The 23,138-nt window shown below is 38.5% G+C and overlaps 1 protein-coding gene across 11 annotated transcripts in view; it reads right to left on the reverse strand.

The window, feature by feature from the left end:
* The window catches only part of HERC1 (HECT and RLD domain containing E3 ubiquitin protein ligase family member 1), a 97,695-nt gene that overhangs the window by 26,427 nt on the left and 48,130 nt on the right, over window positions 1-23,138 (reverse strand). For 6 of the 11 annotated variants that reach the window (XM_058847368.1, XM_058847367.1, XM_058847370.1 and 3 more), the window contains exons 23-44: window positions 22,621-22,927; window positions 21,409-21,532; window positions 21,093-21,144; window positions 14,956-15,227; window positions 14,423-14,638; window positions 14,214-14,334; window positions 13,431-13,668; window positions 12,342-12,535; window positions 11,324-11,479; window positions 10,983-11,089; window positions 10,641-10,751; window positions 10,383-10,559; window positions 9,504-9,743; window positions 9,224-9,307; window positions 8,225-8,745; window positions 5,915-6,690; window positions 4,663-4,861; window positions 3,609-3,769; window positions 2,359-2,475; window positions 1,946-2,177; window positions 1,098-1,222; window positions 646-866 (exon numbers count right to left, since the gene is read on the reverse strand). In XM_058847368.1, the coding sequence (XP_058703351.1) occupies window positions 646-866; window positions 1,098-1,222; window positions 1,946-2,177; window positions 2,359-2,475; window positions 3,609-3,769; window positions 4,663-4,861; window positions 5,915-6,690; window positions 8,225-8,745; window positions 9,224-9,307; window positions 9,504-9,743; window positions 10,383-10,559; window positions 10,641-10,751; window positions 10,983-11,089; window positions 11,324-11,479; window positions 12,342-12,535; window positions 13,431-13,668; window positions 14,214-14,334; window positions 14,423-14,638; window positions 14,956-15,227; window positions 21,093-21,144; window positions 21,409-21,532; window positions 22,621-22,927 (4,751 nt within the window). The remainder of the gene's footprint in view (window positions 1-645; window positions 867-1,097; window positions 1,223-1,945; window positions 2,178-2,358; window positions 2,476-3,608; window positions 3,770-4,662; window positions 4,862-5,914; window positions 6,691-8,224; window positions 8,746-9,223; window positions 9,308-9,503; window positions 9,744-10,382; window positions 10,560-10,640; window positions 10,752-10,982; window positions 11,090-11,323; window positions 11,480-12,341; window positions 12,536-13,430; window positions 13,669-14,213; window positions 14,335-14,422; window positions 14,639-14,955; window positions 15,228-21,092; window positions 21,145-21,408; window positions 21,533-22,620; window positions 22,928-23,138) is intronic. The other 5 variants (XM_058847375.1, XM_058847369.1, XM_058847373.1 and 2 more) reach the window with 4 other exon arrangements.

Genomic DNA, 23,138 nt, shown 5'->3' on the forward strand with positions numbered 1-23,138 from the left:
TGTATCCTGCAACTTGCTTCCATATCAAAGCTAGGTAGCATCATAATTAGGAGATGAAAAGCTGAGGGCTGATTGTCTAATTTGACATGGATAATCCAAAAATCAACAAAGTGTTGCTATTGTATTTGTATTCCACCTCAATAGTTTTTTTAGTGCTCTATACAACAATTCAGTGAGGACTGTCACCACATCCTTCCCAGAGAATGGAATACAATTAAATTAAGAAAAGCTGATTTAAGTGCAAATTACGTTGTTACAGATTGGTTACTATTAGCAGTAGCAGGAGAAGAAACATTTACAACTGTGTTTGTTATCTCACAGTTAAGACATCTGGAACACCTACTTGATTTCTAATTGGTATCATCAGATATATATGATATATATGATATATATATGAGTTCTGTTCTCATCTTTCAGGGTAGGGAGAAGAAAACTACATGTGGAAGTGCAGAGCAAGAAACACAAGAAATCACTATTTTTAATCTAGAAGTGATGCTACAGAATACAAGATGATTTTAAGCACTGCTGGCACTTAGTAAGCTATTTTCAAACAGGCTCTAAGCATACACATATTACTTTAAATTTCAAAATATAAGCATGCAAAAAGCAGTAAGTCAAAGCAGCCCCTGCTGCAGTCACACACACCCAGGTAGGCCAATCCAGTACCTCTGGGATCCACATTCCCAGAATATCATTATCACCAGCCAGGTCTTGCCCAAACATAGCTTCCATTGCTTCATCATCAAGGTCAATCTCCAACTCCTCATCCAAGTTGAAGTCATAGAGTGCCCCTGGATCTTGCTGCAAGGAGATCCCTTCCCTGCGGCTCTGGGTCCTGTGGGCCTGCACTGAGCGGTACAGTCCCGCTCAAGGTAGGAAAGAGAGAAACAGGAAAGCAGGACTTTTATTTTCCATGGCAAAGAGGTGGCTGTACTTCCAATTTCCTTTTTAATTCTTCTGCTAAAAAATCTACTTATCACCCATTTACATTGGCACACATATAAGAAGGAATTTTCCAAACATCATGCAAAATCCCAGTCCCCCTCCCATTCATTTCCTGGATAAGCAAAGCCTTTGGAATTCTTTCAGTCCCTTACCAGCACGTGCCAGCAACGTTCGGGCAGCTAAATCAAATTTGTGCCTCCGTGTGACAGCCGACCGACTTCGAGAGGGAGGGCCACTTGCTGCAGCTGCATTATCCACATGATCCAGATTATCAGGGCTACAGGAATTCAGAATTTACAGGTCAATCAAACCAAGTTTTAAACAACCACATACAGTAAAACTAAGCCATATTTATTAGCATTTTTTCCTTTCTTTACTGGAAGAAAATAAAGGAATTTGGAATTCTTCAGTTTCAAGGAGCACATATATACTGTTTTGACTGCAAGAGTTACCTCAAACAAATTAGATGCAATAAAGTCAACACCTATTAGATCTTCCAGAGTGCCTAAGCACAGCAGAAATTTTGAGAAAGCACTCATTTTATACTAGGTTAATTAGTAGCTTGAATAGTTAATTAATCAGCTTGAGTTAGTTTTCTCTCCTCTTTCAAAGAAATAAAATCATCTCTGCTGTTGCTGGCTGAGTCAATTTGCCTTTGGCCTTACACATGAATCTGGTAAAACATGAATTTAATGGAATTTCTCTTTATTTCTTGGTCTTTTAGTTAAAATGCAACTATAAGGCCTCTTTTTTTCATTCTTTTCTTTTTTTGTTGTGAAGAAAACATGCTCAGCTACATTCTTCCCTAGTTCTGCACACAAACAGTGCTGGAAAATAAATGCACCATGTACACCTAATTTAATTGCATCTTTGCTTCTGCTCATGCTGTAACAAAATTCAAAAGTTGCATTACAAAGTAAGTCTCCATCAGCAACAATGAATTTGTGAGATTTCCAGTTTTAGGAACAGATTACAAGCAACTACAGGAAAATGATTTTACCTCTCACTAAAGCCTTCCTCCATTTCAGTGGCATCAGCAGAAGGGATATCACCTGGAGACTGCAAATAGCAATGATCCCCAGATTTTCCACCACTGCCAGAGATGACTGTCCCATGCCGTGACTCTGCAGTCCCCTCTGACTGGGGCTCTTCATCATCCTCGTTTCCAGGGTGCTCGATCATCCACATGGCCAGCACTGTGATGTTCTGTGCATCTGCTTCTCCTCTGGCACCTGAAAGCAGGAAAACCACACTTTGGAACTCTGTTTTAACACTGTTGGTTACAAAAGACGCAATCTGGGTTTCCACAGAAATGGTTATAGAACTTAAAAATGAAGTATTCTATTGGAAAACAAGAAGAGTTTCATGTGTATCCAATCTTTCAGTTAAACTGATACTATAGCTATACATTACCTGTAGCTTCCATAGCTTTTGCAATTTGCCTGAGGGAGAACCCCATTTCCAGCAAGGGAACAGCAATGGCAGGAGGAGGAGGGGAGGTTGAAAGTCGGCTGCTTGGATCAGACAAAGCTTAAAAGACAGAAAATAATAAATGTAAAGCACGTAAATCTTTCTCTAGTGTTACTTTATTTCACCTTACTTTGATATATCAGCTTGAGCTAAGGAAATAATTACTCTCAACTTTTCTCTCAATTACTTCCCACAAAGCAAGATACCATCTGTAGCAAAACCATTCTTCTTTGTTACATAGATTATGTTGACTGACTCTGTTTGATCAAGTAGGATACTGATGCTATGCAAAGAACTATTTAAGCAATTTCTATTGTTTTCATTTTGAACTGTATCAAATTATCTATCTGATCTATATTTAGGTAGCCTAGATGAAGTTATCCTTGTCCAAATCATTGAGATTCCCAAATGGTACGATCATTATAAATTCTTCTTAAGGTACAGAAAGAGACCTCAGCTGATCAGGGAATGTATCTGAAAAACCTCTTTGTGGATGATGGCTGTATTTCTGTGCAGAGAGTCATTCAAAGGGCTCTAAAGAGGTCAGTTACTGCCTCAAACCCACAGTTTCTTTCTGAATTGCCATAAAAGTGATGTCTAATCAGTAAATACAAAAATGCACTAACAAACACTGTTGTAAAGACATTATCATGACTAGAAACAAGTAATCTCATAATTAAATCAAAAGGAAAAAAAAAAAAGACATGAAACTGAGCAGACCAGTTGCTATGCAACAAATGAACCACTAAAGCCCCCAACTAACAGTACAGATATAAGGGCAAAAACAAAACCTACTTTTGCATGTAACATAAAATACATCAATTTTTCTTTTCTGTGTGGTATGTGACCTAACAAAAGCTAAAAAATTACTGCACTTTCCAGCAGCACACAACCAAGGAAACAAGCCCAAATCAGATGAACATTTTGAAGCAGTTACCAATTATACTTCATTATTGTTTTTGTATTCAACCCACAGCTTTTAAAAACTCATTTTATTTGCTTGATAAAGCCTACAGCTATATAATCTGTACCTTTTTTTCCTAAGATAGTGACTAAAAGGTTTTCAACAATGCTTTGCACGTTGGTTTGCCTTAAGAAGAAACTCTGTTGGGTTTCCATTTCCTAGAACACGATTCCTGAGCTCCTGTGACTTTGCTAACTTGTCCCCATTTCTATTCCACTGACGAGTTTACCTGTGCGATTAGCAGGCCTTGCAGACTGGGAATCTGGAGAGGTCAAACTTTGTCTCCTTCCAACTTCATCTGAAGGAGATGTTGGTAAAGAAGATATTGGAGGAGTCTGAGCACGTCGTGCTGGAAGTACAGTTGTAGTAGGATAACTGGAGAACATTTGCCTTGAAAAAAGAACAATATACATTTATGTTAAACAGTACTGTGCTGAAAAAGGTCTGACACAAGAAGAACATCCAATTGGAGTGCACTTGGAAAATGCTACTTGATGCAATTGAGTTTAGTAAGGGTAAGACACAACACATTTTGAGGCAACAGCTCATTCCTATCAACTATATCTGTACAGTTAAGTTCTAAGCATGACATAAAAACAAAGACCTCAGAGACCAGGAGCTGTTCTAGGAGATGAAAGATAAATAAGCCCCTTCCCCATTTCCATGGAGTGTTTAGAACTCAGGCTGACTAATCAGGTAAGTATTTAATTTTCACTGTCCTAGTATGGAGACATTGCTCTGGATTTTTTGAAAAGATGTCTAAAAAACTTCTATGAATTAATAAACTTAGAAAAGTATTCTATGTAAGGTAAAGCAGATTTCCTTTGACAGCACAGATTGCCTCTGGAAATTCAGTAGTTTATTTTCCATTTCAGTATGTCAGGGTAAGCTGAAACAACATCTTAGCTTTACAGAATGTTACCTACTAAGATCTATTCTAGTTTGAGAATGAAACATTTATTAAAATACAGAATTTCAGAGATTTGTAATTTGAACTATACCAAATAAACAAGAGAACTGAAGGACAACTTAAGGAGAACATTTCCTCCTTAAAAGTATTCAGATATTACATTTACATACAATGTACAGCAAAAGCTTAACAGCCTTCTAATAGAAAACACAAACCCTGCAAGGCAAAGTAATGTTTCAACTGTGTCCCTCTGCAGAGGTGGTTCTTGGAAGCATTTTCAAAGGCTTAGCCAGCTAAAGACATATATTCTACATAAACCACACAACTGGTTCTCTTCACCCACAGAATCATACATGCTGATAGGGTATTTTACCTCAGGAGACTGAGAGGCATAACACCAGGTGATTCTGATGCTGGAACTGTTTCTGTATCAGTTACTGGAGTAGTAGCAGTGGTGGTATCCTCCAGAGAGCTGCTCATGAAAGATGTTGTGCTAGAAGCAGAAGGGCTGGTTGTAACTGGTGTTTGGGCTTGCTGAGACTGATCACCTTCTTCCACTTGTTGCTCTACTTCTGCAACAGTAAAATAAGGATGTTATAGCAACATTAATATAATTATGTAGATCAAAACAGTAGCCATGGCTAAACTTTCAACTTTCAAAAATACAAAATAACAAAATATAAAAATAACTATCATTATTTAGAATGTGCAAATCCTTATGACAAGAATATACCCTATTGCTCATTTTGAAAGTATTAAAGACATTAAAAACTCTTATTTCTACCTGATATGCATTCCCTTTTTATTAAGATACGGAATTAGGAAAAAGGCAACAATCAGTGTTACGTCTATAAAACAGTGAATGAAGTTTTGCAAAATGTCTCTGTCTGATTGTCCTGGGGTGACTTTATGTGATGCTTGTATCCCAAATCACCTTGTTTATGTTACATATTAAATTCTACACCTTTAAGACTGGCTCTGAAAGCCAAGGGAGGGAAGAAGAAGCCACAGTTTGTGTTGAGGAAGAGCACTCAACTCCCCTGCATCCACCTCCTGCACTGTGGTGTCTGCAGCACGGACAGTGAGACAGAGCTCTCCTTTGCTTTTAGTTAGTTTTTCGCTAGCTGAGGCAGAGAAGTTCCCTGGACTGGTTTTTTCCCTTTTCTTAAATCTGTTCAAACCTGCTCTGGACTGAAAAAACAGACAAACTCCGGAAGCTCCCACCTGCAGTCCACCAGGGCCTGGGCCTTGGCACTTTCCAGTGCCAGAGGGACTGAGAAGAACATGAGCAAGCTGAACAACACCACATTAAAAAAACATCTTCTGGATTTGCCATCTCATCAAACAGTGAGAGGTTTTATTGTTTAATATTATTCAATATAAACAGCTTTTTTCCACTTTTCTCCAAGGAAATCTTTTCCTGAACCCGTTGGTTGAGGGGCTGCTTGAATGTTTCCTGGAAGGACCCCATCCAGAAGTTCTCTCACAAATTTTTCCTAAACCAGAACACTGATTTAAGATTCCCCCAAAGTATAACCACTACAAATTGCAAAGACTGTGTCCATTGTCTTATCATTGTTACTATTCATGTTATTATTCATTTTAATCTCATTTTTAACACGTACCTTGTTTAAGTCTGCCACCAAACTGGTCCTCCAGCAGCCCATGAACCACTAATTTGTAGATAATGGCCTGTGCCCGCTCCAGATCTGCCAGCCCCAGCGCTCTCTTGATGGGCGAGCGCGTGACGGCGCGTTTCACCATGTGCCGCATGAGGAACTGCAGCGCTGCGCGCAGCTCCACGTCCTCGTGCACCACCGGGGACCCCGCACAGTCAGAGTTGTGGCCATTCTCTGCCAGCACTTTGGGGATCAACAGCAGCTCAGCGTACTTACTACAACTGAGAAGAACACTAAGTGACTTCATAGCACCAAGATAAAGGTAAGACAGCTGTACGGCTCGGATTTCTGACTGCACTATATCGTGACTTCGTGGGGTGTGTTCGTGATTCTTTTTTCTTCCTTCAGCAGGTTGGTGTTGGGATTCCATACCTAGTGTTGATGGTTCGAAAGAAAAGGAAACAATTTCATTTTCCGACTTAGAGGTTGCGGCACCGTGTCCTTTGTTATCATCAGCACTTTGGCCTAATCGCGTATCTGATCCAACGTCACCCTCCATCTTCTGCTCCATTTCCCCTTTATCTTCAGATTCATGTCTGTGTTTTTTCTCATGTCTCTTGGTGCTTTGCTTTCCTGTATCTTCATGAATGCCAGTCAGATAGGTAAGGTCCAGCAACACAGTCGCTGTCAGCCCACGAAATCTTGCAACATCAAAAGGCAGTGGTTCACAGGGCTCCAGATTATACAATGGGGTATCACTAGGCGACCAAAAAGTTGGGAAGCTTTAATAAAGATCAGAATGACACAGGAAAAAGCAAGTGAGGGAGAGACAGGAGGAAAGTACAGGAAATAATGTAGGCAAATAGGATGTAAAATATATTTAATAAAACAAACCAATCCTAAAAATTAAATGCAAAGAGGGGAAAATGAGGTTACGATCAGAAAACAGGGAGATATGGTTTCAAAGCAAATGCAACAAAGCATACACAGGTTTTCAACAACAAGCACTGAAACCCAGCAGCTCCACAGAAGCTGTCCATTCTGTGCTGACACAGGCTCTGGATATACTATTTATCAGAAATATGTAGAAGACTTTTATTAGGAAAAGCTATCTGAAGGTAAATATTATCATCATACCTGAATCTTAACAGGTATAAAAGCTTATAAAGAAAACTTTTAAACATTAAGGAAAAGCTTTGATTGACCTCAGCTATTCATCACCACAAGCACACTATTGAGAGCTCAGGACAATTCTGTCTAGTCTCAGGTGCATCAGGACAGATCAACAGGTGATGACAGTGACCTCTGAAAAGCATGGGTCAGAAAACCTAACAGACACCTTTATCCATCTGTCCATTTACATTCAGTGATATTTTCTGGTACTATTTAGGACTGTTACACTTGACTGATCTCCACTTGAAGCAGGAAAAAAATTCACCAGCCCATATTTCCATACACCTTGTATTTTCCATACATCCAGCAGATAAATTACTTTTAAATCTTCCTTTTATTATCCCAAAAAGTCTTCCCATCTTACAATGCAAATGTCTACCTAAAAATGAAAGCAAGCTTTAGCCTGGTTTTAATTAAAAAGGTATAAATTAAACCTAATTAAATGCTTTACCAAAAGCTTGCTTATGTTCAAGTGGTGTTCCACATCACTCAAATAAAGCTTCAAATTATTTTAAGGGCACTTTTGTTTTAAGGCTACACTGTCACACAGGCATACTTGAAAGAATTTATACCTGGAACTAAATCAATTGCACATCAGTATATTTAGTCAAAGTAACAACAAGCTTTGCAAAGACAAAACAGATATAATGCTGCCACAGCTAGAAAAGTAAAGTGACCTCAGCTATTTCAGAATGTAATTGTAACTGGCAAAAAATTATAACAGGGAAAAAAATTTAAAATCACTGATCAATTTCTTCAAAAGTCTTCTTCTGCTATAGGCAGAAGGAGTTCAAGAAACTAAGTTAATCAAATTTTTTCTGCACAAAAACATGCAATTCCTGTGAGGGCACCAAGAAGCTCTCAGAGAAGCTTTGTTTCAGCTTCCTTCCAGGTGCTTTCTCTTTGAAGGCTTGTCTGCAAGAATGGTGGGAAAAGGAGCATGTCCTTCAAGCCTTAAGCACTCGAAGGCAGGTGGGAGAATGAATGGACACTACTTCAAGGCAGCATTAATTTCAATACCACTGAAGTCTACACTTCAAGTGATTGATCAGCATGACTAATATAAAGGATAGGTTACTTCTGAGGATTCCCAAGCACAAACCACTACCACTAGACAGTAGAAAGTGTAGGAAATGGGCATACCTGATTGTAATCTCTGCTTCATCCCACTGGACCTTGGCAGAGGTACTGCCCTCCTTCACCACCCCCAGCAGGGTGGCGTGACGGCCTGTTTGCTTGTGGACACATCGACCTCCAACCCTGAGCCCAGCATCCACTCCACCAATCACTGCTAGGACAGGCCACACCTCCACACAGAGCATCTTCAGCTGCACCTCTGGGAGCTCTGCCAGGCTATGCCGGCTGTGCTTGCATTTCTCCTCCTCTTTGCTTTCTTTCTCCTCTCTCACCTCATTCTCTTCTCGGCTTTGAACAGAGCGACTTTTCTTCAGTTTTTGACCTGCTTCTTTAAGACATGTTTTGATTTTATTCAGTCTTTCCATCATTTTTTTATTGATGCAGTGTGTCCAGCGGTCCGTGCGATGCAGGATTCGAATGAGCTGGATCGTGGCTTCTGCAAGCACTGCAGCAACAGGACTGCAGATGGGATCACCAGGCAACAAATCTCTAGGTGTCCCACGCATCTGCATATCACAGATCTTCACCTGTTTGAAGAGAATAGTTTACAAGTTATCTTCTCAATATACCTCAAATAAGCTCTTCTTATCAATACTGGAGTCACCTCCAGAATAGAAATAATTACTAGCACTGCCTTTTCTTTCCCTTTGAATCCCTAGGAAATCCACCTTAACACTGAGCAAAACCTCCATCCTTCAGACTCAACGATGCTGAAATTACCTATTTTGTGATTTCTCACACAAGACTATCTAGAAATCCTAACACTATGTTCTCCTTGGTTTCTGAGGAACAGAATTTTTTGTGTAGAACATGAAACTTTTAAATCTATTCTGAATAGTAAAATACATTTTAAAATTACAATAGATTACAATAGTTAAAACACTATCAGCAACACTGTTTTGGTCAGTAATTCAAAGCAGCACCATACAGGCTGCTCTGATGACTACTGACCTTATACCAGCCTAAACCAGTAAAATTAACTCCTCAGATGAACTTTTAAGTTACCTTCTCTCCTGGGTTACTGCTATAGAACATAACACAAGGATATAATTCAGCTGCATCCACATCTTCAAAAGCTAGTTTTGGTTCCTAGGGAAGAAACAAAACAAAAACCTCTCAATCTTGGAGCACCTTAACAAACAAAAATATGAAACATGGAAAAGTTATGTCTGTATTATAAATCATCTAAGTACTGAAACTGCCACACGTTTTGACTCTCATGCTTATCCATGCCATATTATTATTGCAAAAAAAACCCACCAAAAAACTAATTGATGTTAAATACCTCTCCATTTTTACCGAAGGAAATAGTTCTTGCTTCCATATCTAACACACATGTGATGAAATCTCCTTGGGTAAAGCTTGACAGAGTCAAAGTCTGCTCTCCATTGTGATACAGGTTGCCACTGTAGGCTCTGTAGAGCCACATATCTGAGGTAGTGCGGTGGTTGAAGTCATGCACGGGCCAGCGAGACACTCCCACACAAGTGCCTTCATTGCCTCGGTTCTCCTTCACAATGTAGAACTGGCAGGCAAAACAAACACATAGGGAAAAATGTCAGGAATATACACTTCAACGCAACAAAGAAATTAAAATCTTCCTTACACATATGTATGTCTACTTTTAACCAGTTTTCACAAAGCTTTTAATGAGAAAAACAGTAAGTTTATACGGTAAAACCATAAAATAATCCCTCCAAATGATGTATTAAACACTGTTCTTGTCAGTCAGGCTGACGTGTTTTTTTGCAGGAAAACAAAATGCTTTGTTAAATGTGTTTATACAAAAAAAAATCCTAAATCTACGTAATTCAGTAGGTAAGTTTTGCAAAACTGCACATGCATGCTCACTATGGACCTTAGGGACAAGTACTGTTACCTCTAATAACATATAATACAAGTTCACAGTCTCCAATCTGTCTGCCAAAATACTCAAATTCCACAACTCAAGAGCAGCCACAAACTCTTCCCTTGGGACTGAAAATCACAGAATGATTTAGGCTGGAGAAGATCCTTACAAATCATTAAGTCCAACCTTAAATGTAACACTACCGTTTACTCAAGAATGATGTCACAAGCAAAAAGCACAGGCAACTGCTGTTAATAAATCATAGCACATCTCACATGAGAGAGAAGGTAAGAAATACACATTTATGCAACCTACCTTCCACTGGTAACACCCTGAAGTAACTCCAGTAGATGCTAAGCCATATCCTTTGCCTCCACTTCCATGAGTTAGAATCTGCCCGTTCTCCACTATGCAGCACTGAGCTTTCTCAGGATCAAAGGACACTTCCTGGATGGGAAGATTCTCATCTTCATCCTCAGACTCTCCTTGCTTCTACCAGAAACAGGACAAAACATTTGTGGTAAATGTGATTCAGCTGCATTCAGTCACAAGAGGAAGTACAAGTATAGTTACCTGGAGCTTCATTTCTTGTTCTTTCTCCTTTATTTGAATTGCATGTTTGGCCTGAGCTATCGGAGTCTCCCACATGCAGTCAGACAGAAGTGAGAACAATCGTTCAATAACCTGGGGCATTGGGACAGAATTCAGATAATTTTAACTCCAACATGAGGACAACAGCAAGAATATACAGTTTTACTTTGCTTTGTAGGTATAAGCATCAAAATATTTAGTGTTCTTAGATAACAAATAGCTACACTCAGCCTTGTTTGATTTAGATTTTGAAACCTATGAAACATTTAGAAGTTTAAGAGACTTTTGGAGAAAATGTGAAAGTTTATAACAAAATATAAAGACCTGAGCCATCTGATCATCTTCAACACCAGATTCACAAGCAGGTAACACAGCTTCTAGTACATGAAGTGCGAGCAGTCTAGTCCTCAGATTGCCAACCAAGGGAACTCCTGAAGATGGAACAACGTGTCAATAATCTTAAAATTACTTCTGCTCCAGGCCTGCCCCTGGCTCCACGCCCCCAGTGCCCCAGCCTTTAACCCCTGTACACCTGTACTGCAGCTGGTTTGAACTGTTCACTAGGAATATTCAATATGTAATACATGTTCTAACAGGGCTTAGTTTTTGAAACTGCACTACAGAAATGCAAAGTAGACATGGAGCACATTTTGACATGATCATACCTGAGCAACACTTCTGGGAAGCAATGTTAAGAAGGACTTCTGTCCACTTTGGAGATGCCATCTTGGACTGAATTGCTTTTGAAGACACAACTCTACGCAGGAAAACAAGAAAGTCTCCCAGGTGCAATTCTGCTGCATGTTGCTTTCGGAGGGCAGCTAGGAAATTAAAGCAAAGTTTTAATTTACAGTCTTAATATTACAACTTGACTGGCAGTCCTGGTTACTGGGAACAACCTGCTCTGCAGGTAAAAGTGCAATAATCAGTTATTATGTGATGGCTGGATGGCAGGTGCCCATCAAGCTGTGCTCTCACTCCAGCTGCCCAGCAAGACACAGAGAGAAAATAACATTAAACATTTGTGGGTCAAGGTAAGGGAGGGAGACCTCTGTGGCAAGACCTCACATTCTAATTCCTGATTAATTATAAACATATGTACAACATTTAAAACGAAGCTACAATTAAAAATTCTCCAAACACAATTTCCACTAAAATTCAAAATGCTCATTAAGGGATTGCAAGCTACATGAGGACACCAATATTTCAGAAAATCTTTCGTTGAAGATTTTTTCAGATGACATAGTGGTGTCACCTTCTTGCCATCCCCTCAGACTGCAAAACTGCATAATACAAAGCAAATACAATCATTTCCTGAAAAAAGCTGTATTTATTTATAGTTTGAAATTCAGATAATTATGACCTCATTTATGAAAAACACCACAACCACCAACTCATTTTTCAATGCAAACTGTATTCTCTTCCTAATTCCAAACCCAATGACATAATTCTTATTCTCAGCCTGTTCCTATCCTTGCACCTTTGAATCTTTGTGGTTCAATTCTATATAAATCTGAACTGAGCACAAAATCATTTGATGACTTTAATCTAATTAAGAGTTAAAAATGACCCAACAGAAATCAATACACAATAGAGTGGATGAGGACCTCAGCATTCTGTGGTTTCCTCTATTATGTTTCCTGGTATTTTAGAATCATAACAGAAATTATGTAAGGTAATTACCTCTGAAGTCTCTCTTCTCATTATCCCCATTCAAATCTGCCTTTTTTGATTCCACTTCACCTTCCTCACCCTCCTCTTCTCCAAAGGAAGCCATCAGCATCACACCAGCTTGTGATAGCAAGTTCTTCAGCTGGCTGCACAATAAATCCAGCAAGGACTGCACCACCTTTGGGCTCAGTTTATCTGCATAGGTTCTGTACACACAGAGAAAAAGTAAAGTGCACTTGAGAGCTGATCCAAGGAACAATTGCAGCAGGTTACTTTTCCCCATCCTCCTCTACAGGCTTAGAGTCTTTTAATTATTTTAACCCTATTTTTAAAACAAATTAAAACAGTCCAATCTTTGGAGTCAAAGAATAAGTTTTCAGTACTTTCTAGGGAAAAAAGGAACAACTCTGTTACTCATAATTCCACAGCAATTTCTAAAGATGGAGTGCTGTTTCTATGTGTTTGGGGGACTTTTTTGATGTAGGATTATTGGGCTTTTTTACATAACAGATTTGGCAGATAAATGCAATGTGTTGTATAAAGACTGAAAGAAAGATGCAAGTACTGAATATCAAACAATAGTCTCACCTCAACTAGAAAATACTTTCTCCACTTTTCTCTACTGAGACTAAATATTTAAGTATTGGTAGGACTTTGCATGCTGTCCCATGGTCTAGCATGAGAGACCACTATTTCTTAGAAAATTATTTCATATTCTGGAAAGAAGCACAATGTCCTGCTCTGAGGAACTCCCACATTAACAGCATTGCCTTTACACAAATAACTTTTACACAGCAAGAGAAAATCTTCTCACATCACCTGAACACACTTCCACACAAAGCTGAAGTAGCAAAGTGGGGATTACTAGAATACAGTGTTTACAGACCACAAAGCTGTGACTATTCAGGTTCAAACACTCACAACTAAGAAATATTTGTTAGTCTTACATGCACCTTTCTGATGAATAATGACTACTCTTTCCCCACCCCCTTCACTTATGTATTTCTGAGCAACATTTATTGTCCTAATGAAAGCTCACACATTTTTCAAGGGCGCTGATAAGCTCAGTGATGAAGTTTACTGAAAGCAAGGGACACTCACCCTGTGGTGATAGCCAGGATCTGCAGCAGTCTTGTGCTCGCTACTTTTAAAGCTGTGCTGAGCTGAGAAATCCCAGTTTTGGGCAGCAGCTGCAGAGGCTGTCCTAACATGGTGTCTGTGCCACACAGCTGGGACAGCACATTCAGCAGCCCCGTGGAAATGGCCAAGGAGACATCAACGGGCTGATAGTGCACGCTGAGAGCAAAGACCGTCACCAAGAGAAGACGCTGTTGTGCTTCTAAGATGAAAATAAAGTTGCTTGTAATTAATTAAGATGTTCAGAGTAAGAATTCTAAGACAGAAGATCAGCAGATTACTTTTAAAATATAATTTAATTAATGAAATTATCAAAGAAAAAAGTAAGTCTTGTCAGACACTTTGAGGTAGTCTTTCTGATGAACCACTGCACTCTTCTTTAACTCAATGTAACTCTGTATCAAAATTGCCCAAGAAAGAGTAGCACACAGATCTAGTTTGCAATATAAATGTTCTGAGGCTAAATCTCAAACCAGAATCTTCTATCTAAGGTAAGGATAACTAGGTGAAGTACTTAATTTTGTAATTGTTTCACATTATTTCTCAAAGTGAAACACCAAAACAACCCAGGTAACAATGTCCACTGGGTTCTACAACAAATGCAGATTTCTCTCTTTTAGGAAAAGAAGTCAGATAGGTAATTCAGTGAATTCTGGTCACTAAAATCAAAGTCTGTCTTGGAAAACATACAAGCTGTCCTACTGTACATTAGAGAACATCTGGTTTGCAAATTTGCTTTTCACTTACCTATGTGATGCTTATTAGCTTGCAGAGCTCTTTCTAACGTAGCAGATAACTGCTGGTAAATTTTGTGCACAGCCATCTGAATTTCAATTTGAATACTCCTCTTGGCTGCTCTGATACCATCCTGGGCCAAACAAACAAATAAAGATTATAAAACTGAGACATTTTTATCACTGGGTTATTGAAACAGCAGAAACTGCTGAAGTACACACCTGGTAGTGATGCAATCTTACACTCTCTCCTTTGGCCCCTGCATGTCCTACAGTGCCCAGACCAAAGCAGCCAGCAAGAAACTGGAGTCTAACAGAAGTAAGCAGTGAAGAAGACTGAAATCCTGGTATTTGGCGGTTTCCCATTAATGGCACACAGCCTTTTTCCTCCATTCCTGATAGAAGCACCAAAATCTGATGAAGTGCTTCCAGACGAAGCTAAAAATAAATGCAAGCAAAATACAATATTAAGTAAGAAGCCACTACCCCTAGAAATGGAAATTGGATTATACTGAACTGTAAGCAAGGATGAATAAGGTCACCATTTTCTCCTTCAGGTGTTTTTTTCTAATAGGGAACACTTTCAGTTTTGTTTTGGAGTTTGTTAACATAACATTCACAGTTCTAGTTAAGATATTTAACAGAAAAGAAGGAAAAATTACTTTAACAGGTAGAATTTGGACACTGTTTCAAAAAAATTCCTATGATAAGCATAACGTATGAAGAATAAGAAGAGTTGTTTAACTAAAATTTACCTCAGCCCTCAACTGCTGCTGCTCCATTGCAATTATTGATGCTTGTGGACTGGTGGACATACTTTCCTCCGGTTCCTTAAATCCTGGGGAATTTCCCACATCTCCACTTACAAAACTGACAGCATTTTCAATCAAAGTATGAACTCCAAGGGATCTTGAGAGATCAAAATCAGACTCAACAAATGAGTAGGAGGACGTGTATAACCAATCTCTGCTGTGTTTCAGTCGAACCCACGAGTCACTCAGAGATTCCATTTGACTGTGTATTGCTCCTAAAGATACACAAAAGGAAGTTTCATCAACTCTAATACAGGTAACACATTTTGGCAGTAGGTAAAGACTGAGCTGCTGCTACTGACACAGGTGGAAAATGAATATTCATGTTAATTATACCATGCATTAAGCAACTCAGAGCAAAACACTTGATTTAGATTTACAGCAATTTCCTTAAAGAAAAGGCTGTATTTCTCTTAAATGTTAAGCACTATTGCAAAAAGCTGCCATGTGAAAAAACAAAAAGAAGCCACTCAAACTGCTCAGCTTAAAGCTAGAACACTGAATAAAAAATGCTTTGCAGCTAAATGACAAAAGAGTAAAGAAAAAAATTTCTACCAACACAACTTAGGCACCTGGATATTTACTTCAACGTTTAAACATTAAGCAAGAGTGGTTTTGGTTTTAATCACTCTATTTCATAGGTTTGGAAAACCACAATGTTATTCTGAATTAAGTATTTACAGAATTCATGATTGCAGAAGAGAACAGAATTTTTTTAGACTAACAGAGAACATTTACTTTGACTTAAGACAAATACATGTATATTAAGCACTATCTAGAGTAAGTGTTAGATTTCCTTCATCTGGCAGTTTCACAAGTTTATTTTCAAGTATTTCCTATCATCAGCATTCCATTACCTGAAACTTTACTGCCACTAATAAATGGATTTCTTCAAATGAGCATCAGTGATCAGTCTGCAGCACTGGAATTCATCACCATAAATAAGTTTGGTCTCATTTCTAAGAGAGTTTTGCTAGAACTCCCTCCCTAGCACAAATGAGTGCCAGGCCACTCAAGTCATAACTTCATCAGCAGTTAATTGATAGGCATCAGTCAGTATTTTCCTCCATTTGTAAGTGCTGTTTGCCCACTTGGAGCCATGCAAAGTACTGCAAGAGGGCACACCCTGCTCAGCAGCACTTCCCATCTGTACAGATAGACAGTGTCTGGAGACCTCAGTGGAAACTGTATTAAACTAAACTAAACTGTATTTAAACTAACTTTGAAATTTTAGTTTGGATTATTTACAAAATGTACAAAAAATATTTATTTACCTTGTGTACAGTAAGTTATAATTTGGAGAATCACAACCTGCTCACAGTAATCATACAAATCTGTACGAGTGAAAAATGTGTTTAAAACTTCAGTTTTGAACATCTTTCTGCAGGGTATCAGTTTCAAACACTATTAAACACAGCCATTTTCAGGGAAGTCACACAAATTCATAGGAATTCATTTGTCCAAAGCTTGCTTTCATCAGTAAGGCTGAGTTCCAATGGTAAAAGCCAGATCCAAATCTCATGGTCTCCTTTAAACACTGCCTACCAATATCAGCTACTCACGGGAACCAGCAAAGACAGACACAGAGGTTTTGAACTTGGACTAAAACTTTCCTAGCAACCTACATAACTTTTTTCCTGAAGTAAAGGCAAAATGCTGTTATTCTGCCACTGAGTCAGCAGATGCAGGTCACAATTTGCACCTTCATGCAATTTACAAATTCAAAATACTGTGAAGTTTTTCTTCTCTTTTGTCAGCCAGGTTACCTTCACTTAGTTGCCAAAAATTTAATTTTCAGGGCTATAAATTATGAAAACCTGCTCACATCCCATTTTGTTTTCAGCAAATAGTGTTAATATGCATTTCCATAGTATTCTTAACAGCTGCTACTAAGCAGACTGCTATGGCTTCAGAAAGAACCATCACATTGATCATACAGACTCAAGTTTATTTTGGATAATGCAAAGATCATGCTCAAACACTTCTTTTCAAAGTGCTATCTAATTTCCTAATCTCTGCTACTTTATGTAACACAGTAAGACTACATGGTTTACAGAGAACAACCTATTTTATCATGTCTACTATGAAAAAAATTAAAGAAATTCTGTTACTGAATTTTACAGTTTATACCTGACAATAATATTTTTAAAAATGACAGATGACCTTACTCTAATTTTAACATCAATTCTTAGAATCGATTTAAAGCCTTCCTTTAAAATCTAAGTTACATGGGGAAGCGGTTGGTGAGAAACATAAGATAAATAAGACAGAACAGACCAAATAGGTGCTAAAATACTCTGTTTCATGTAGAAGTGGTTTCCTGGCAAGTGCATGGTGAACAGAGCCCAGGGGAGAGGATAAATGAAACCTCAGATTACCCACAGGAAGCACAGCTAAACCATTTCCAAGTCCACAAACGTTGCCTACACAGCAACAGCTCTTTCCAAAAGCCCTCCAGCCTTTGTACAGCAGGGGAGCTCAAAACAGCCCACAGTGACTTCAGCTTCCTCCCCTCCACCTGCCCCACACTACACTATGCCACACCACAGAATCAAAGCATTTGTATGGAAACAAAAAACAATTCCAATGGCTTAAATCATAAGCTGAAGGAAACCTTTCATGGGTTTACAGAACATCAGAAGAAAATTTAGTTCTGATAGGCAACAAACCTTAAAATAAACCCAACCACGCATTAATAAAACCCTAAATTATTTCATATGTGATGAAACTATGAGGTCTTAGGTAACTGTTTTAGTACAAAATGCAAGAATGTTTAAATGTAAGACCAATGTAAAATTGTTTCTAATTTGGAGGAAAGTGCAGTGATTATGAGTTACAGATTAAACATAAAACAATAGAAGTTATAACTGAAAGGAGAGGGTTTAAACACAAGTATGTCAGAAATCAAAAGAGCATCAATCAGAACTATAAATGTTTAACCACAGAGATCTAAAAGTAATTTCTTCCCTCTTGAAGATATTATGTATCAGCAGAAGAATCAAATGTGTGACTACATTGGAGCTGAGCTTGATTCTGTGTAACATAAATCACACAGAATTGATTGCAGTACAGCACTTCCAGAAGCCTCTACAATCACATGAACAGAGCTGCACAGACGAATAAACCTGAAGCTTACAGTAAAGAAAATTTACTTGTCCTTATAAGCCAGCTTGTAATAATGAGTTTTCTAAATGAATGTGGCACAGCTGCAATACACTCTTTATAAAACAAAAAATATGTAGGGAAGCTATAGAGACAAAAAAATAAACATGCCATAAGTTACTTGCTTGAAGCTCTTCTTTTCTCTGGGGCTCAACTGGCCAAAAAGGAGTAAATACACTATACCACACAAGAATCAGAAGACAAAAGCAGACATTTGAAACAGCAGGTAACATACTCATAAAATCTCTTCCTCATATTATTCTGACTTAAACAATCAGTCTCATCTCAATCAATACAATATACCAAGCAGCAAGGTATGTGGAAAAAATATTTACTCTTGTTTGGCATGAATGCAGCCTAAGACAACAGTCTTTCTAAATTCTCCACCTTCAAGGAAAAAAGAAATAATCCCCTGTAGCACAGCTGTAGGCATTCATGTGTGTGTTCTTGTATGTTCAAGTCCCTTCCTTGAGCACAATTTGTCAATTTTAAAAGGCAGAATTCATAAATATTTCAATTCCATTTCAATTTAAGTTGCTACTTTTTTGGAGTAGCCCAGTTATGTCAGTAAGGCACAGCAGTACACAAATACACTGAAATTCACTGAGTTAAGTGGTAGGTGATGAAAAGCCAAAAGTGGAGGACTCTCACTGATCTCTGCCCTGTGACCTGAGCTTTCCTTACTGCTGTGTACCTGATGTGGTGTACAGCACCCAACAGACACTGTACACAACATGTACAACATCTGCAGGCACACTCTCTGGAGCTTCAAAACCGAAAAAATTAATCCAAGCAACAGAAAAAAACAAAAGGCTTAGATACAAGGGGAAAAGAAAAATGTGCTGCTCATCATCCCTTACTGCAAAATTGCTCAAAAAGACTTTTTCTGTAGGGATGGAAGGAAAAGTTTACTGATACAGAAATAACTGAATAATAGCAAGGAACAAGATACTGAAAGGATCTCAGACTGAAGTAGGAATAGCCCAGTTCTCTTTCTGAATAGACAGAATAAATTAAGAAGGCAATTAGAATAAAAATTGGACTGAGTGGCTAAGATGTTAATTAAGTTAAAAGAGAATGCTTTTCCTTCCATACTCATCTCCAAGACCATAGGAACTCATAGCATTATCTCCTTTATTCATCACAGCACACCACAAAAATAAAGATAAAACTGAAGGGGATTCACCAAACATGCATAGCTGGTACTTCACTGTGCCAGCCACGTGACAAGGGGTGGACAATGTAAAAAAGCTGCAAGTTACACCCTCACCAAACACTGGGACACGCTTCAGTTCTAGGAGATAACTAGGATTCACAAAACAGACACGTCACAAGAGACACAAGACCATAAAAAGCACTGAACAGCCCATCCATTTATCACACAAATATCTGTAGATCTTTTTTTGACCTTGACAGACCTATGAGGAACATTTGCCTGTAGGTGCACCCTGCATTCTCTGACTCTGGCATTGGCTATCAACCAAAACTGGCATGTATATCACCCAACATAAGCAGACAAGCTTGCATTACTGTGTGCTAACTCCCAAGGAAGTCTTCCAGTACCAAAACAGAGGCATCTGTACATGACATGTTTGTGACATGTCTGCAAATGGGCAATTTGAGCTTCTTTTAAGGTTCTGGACAGATTCACTGTATTTACCCATTTCTCCTCAGTGTTCAGACCTGGCAGAGGATCTTCTTGCCATAATACAAGTTCTGATGAAGTCTACTCTTGCACTATGCCTCACTTCCTGAGGCTCATGGCCTGAGCAACAGCCCAGGAACCATGATCCATGAGACATATTGTATCTGAGACATAATCCAAGATCATTTCCTAGGTTACTTTTAGGACACAGAGGATATCAAGTACAGAGTTCAATGTCAGAGTAATGGCAAAGCTAAAAATGCTGACTTCAAAAATGACCTACAGATCAGGGGTTGACAGAGGCCTTCTGATGGATCTTCTAATCCTGAGAATGCCATGATACAGCTGCTGTCACAGTAAAAGCAGCTCTAGTGCATTTTTTTATTTGTTCAGCTGTTTCAATTGATTATGCGTGGTCAAGGTATCTCTTCCCACATTACTTAAATATTGAAATCTGATGGGTGCTGCCACTGACAGTAACCTCTGCAATTCCAAAAGACCTTAAAAGGCATGAAACCTCTGAGTACTCTGCTCAATGATGAATCCTTTTAAACCAGAACTCTTACCTTACCCAACAGTATCTAGGCTTCTGTTACTGACACATATCATAACTCAGCCTAATTCCTGTTTGCATAGTCACATGTTTTTTACAGATACAGAAGACCTGAGTCATGATTCTCAGACAGATTCTGCACCATCCAGATGGAAGTGGGACTTTTTAGTCCCTCCACCACCTTCTATCAAGGAGCTCAGTAAGATTCCCCAGTATGAATCAGTAACAAAGAACAATAGAAAATGTGGTTGCTTGGTTCTGTAGGTGTGCTGGTGTTGGATGCAAAGTAAAGCAGTGTCTTCTGAATGCAAGTTCTCCAAGTTCAAGCACATTTTATGGCAAAAGTTCATTGTTAGCACAAGAATAGAATGTTCCACATAAACTTCTTTCACAATTATTTATTCCTGAAGTCACATGAGTGAAAACAGAATGCATGTTTCTGATTCACTTAACAGAAAACCTCACTTGTTTCAAAGGAGCATTACAATTCTAGAAACCAGAATGAAGAGTTATAACCAAAGAAATACTATAACTAAGGCACAAAGCAACAGAACTTCACACAACAGAGAGCAGGTAGCAATTATTTTAAATGCTATTTTTAAATGCTCAGTTTTAACACCTGTTATGTAACTGTAAACTGTATGCAATGGCAAACATAGTTTAACTTAAGAAATTAACATTTATCAGGTTAGTATTCACTAGGTAAACAAAAGAACTTACCCCTCTTCCTGTGTGATGCTGCCAAATCCAAATCAACATTTCGTCTTCCACTCTAGATTAAAATATTAATAAAAGCCTCATTTCCTCAGGTGATCATATGTGGTGCATGTCAGTATTTACATTTCATCCCTCACCCATAAAAGTGAGACAGTTAACAGAGCTACAATTATTTCAATTTTTTTTTTACCATTAGTGCTTTCTCTTAACAATGATGAATTAATGTATCAAAACACAGTGCTAAACAAATGTTTCAGATGTACTTCCCAACTAAACATTCCATTGACAATCCCTAAATACTTCATGCTGGTTTACATACCAGTGAATAACCTTCCTCATCTGATTCCGGCTGAGACAAATCAGATTCACTTCTTGACTTCATCAGTCTGTAGCTTGAGCTTGCATGGATTGAGCGACTTTCTGCTGTAAGACTTTCACTCCTGCTTCAGGTGCACACATGTTCACATGCACACACACAGAGAAAAAAAAAACACTGATATTACACAAAAGTAAGAGTTGATAGACAAATTTAGCAGGTGTCACAGTTTTGTTTGGGAGGAAATTATCACAGAACATCACAAGACCACATTGAAGAGGAAAATAATGGTCTGATGGCTTCAATTCTGCTTATAAAGGGTATTAGTAAACTTCGTTACTTCTTAACAGCTTTACTGGTCAACTAAACAAATGTCAACCTCAAACAAGTGATTGCTCTAGAGTCTTGGTAAGTATTACACAGAGTGAAAAGAAACACTCTGAGCTGAGAGGGCAAGAAACACAGAGTAAGTGGGTGAAAATCAGCACTGAACTTGTTAAAAACCCACCCATAAAATGTATCCTAAAGTTGATATGCTGGAGATGAAAGCCACTTTGACAATGACAGCGGCAGCCACCCCTGCTTTAGGGACTAGATTTCCAAAAAGAGGCAAAAAGAATAAAAGAGGACTGAATATAAAAAAATTTCCTCTCCAACATCTTAATATTTTTCCCATCAATATCTTAATTTTAAATATTGAAACAGGACATCTAAAAACAAAGTCTTAGCCATGCCTGTGACAGAAATATTTGTAAAAATCAACCATGAACACTTCTGTCATAATAGGCTTTGAATATTTTGTTTTAAACATATAGGTTTGGTTTTTTTAACACCACTATATAGGACATTGGTATGGTTCAAAAAACCACAAGTATGGTAAAAAAAATCCAAACACACACAACTTAAAGAAAAAATAAACAACTTTTCCAAGTGTCTCATGCTGTCTGTACATGTGATGATCTGAACTATTTACCACTAAGCTCTACTTTGAAACTTAAATAGGGTCCACACAGAATAAAACTCTTCAGGTTTAGTTAGCATGGCCAAGGGAAATTTAGAAAAATCACTATTTTCAATGGAAACATAACACTGCTATCAGCAGAAATTTTCTTCTAAAAAAATTGCAATAACCCTGAGAGGAAAACTGGGGTTGTTTAATCAATTCTCTAGGGAGCAGAGAAGAGTTAACCATGGTGTAGAACCAGCAAAGCCCACCTGGTCATGAGGCCGATGCCCTCGGGAGCAGCAGAGGGAGGCTGCTGGAGCTGCCCATCCTCCCTGCGCTTCTGCAGCTCCTCAATGACAGGGCTCACGCCCAAGATCAGCAAGGCACATCTGTGGATCACAGAGTTGCAGGCAGCAGTGTACACATCCTGCCCTTCTGTCAGATCAGTGCTGATCCTTCGCTCCTGCTGGGACTGAGCAGGTGGATCATCAAGTCTAGTCCCTGTCCCCGTGCTCATCCTATCTCGATCCCGACTGCGAGCTACTTCACGGGCTGATAGGAAACATTGAAAGATTTCTGTAACATGCAACACAAAAAGAAAGTCTTAACTTCTAGACAAAGCTACAGAGAATAAAATATTCATCTACATCTTGGGCCAAAAACTGCCCCACTATAAAGAACAACTAATATTTTTCTAACAGCAAAAGAATACAATAATAAAACAATGCCATAAAGGAAGTCATGCAAACAAGTTAAATGAAGCATTTACACAACATTACTTTGAAAA

The sequence above is a fragment of the Poecile atricapillus genome, chromosome 11 (assembly GCF_030490865.1).
Source record: "Poecile atricapillus isolate bPoeAtr1 chromosome 11, bPoeAtr1.hap1, whole genome shotgun sequence".
In the NCBI taxonomy this organism is placed as follows: Eukaryota; Metazoa; Chordata; class Aves; order Passeriformes; family Paridae; genus Poecile; species Poecile atricapillus.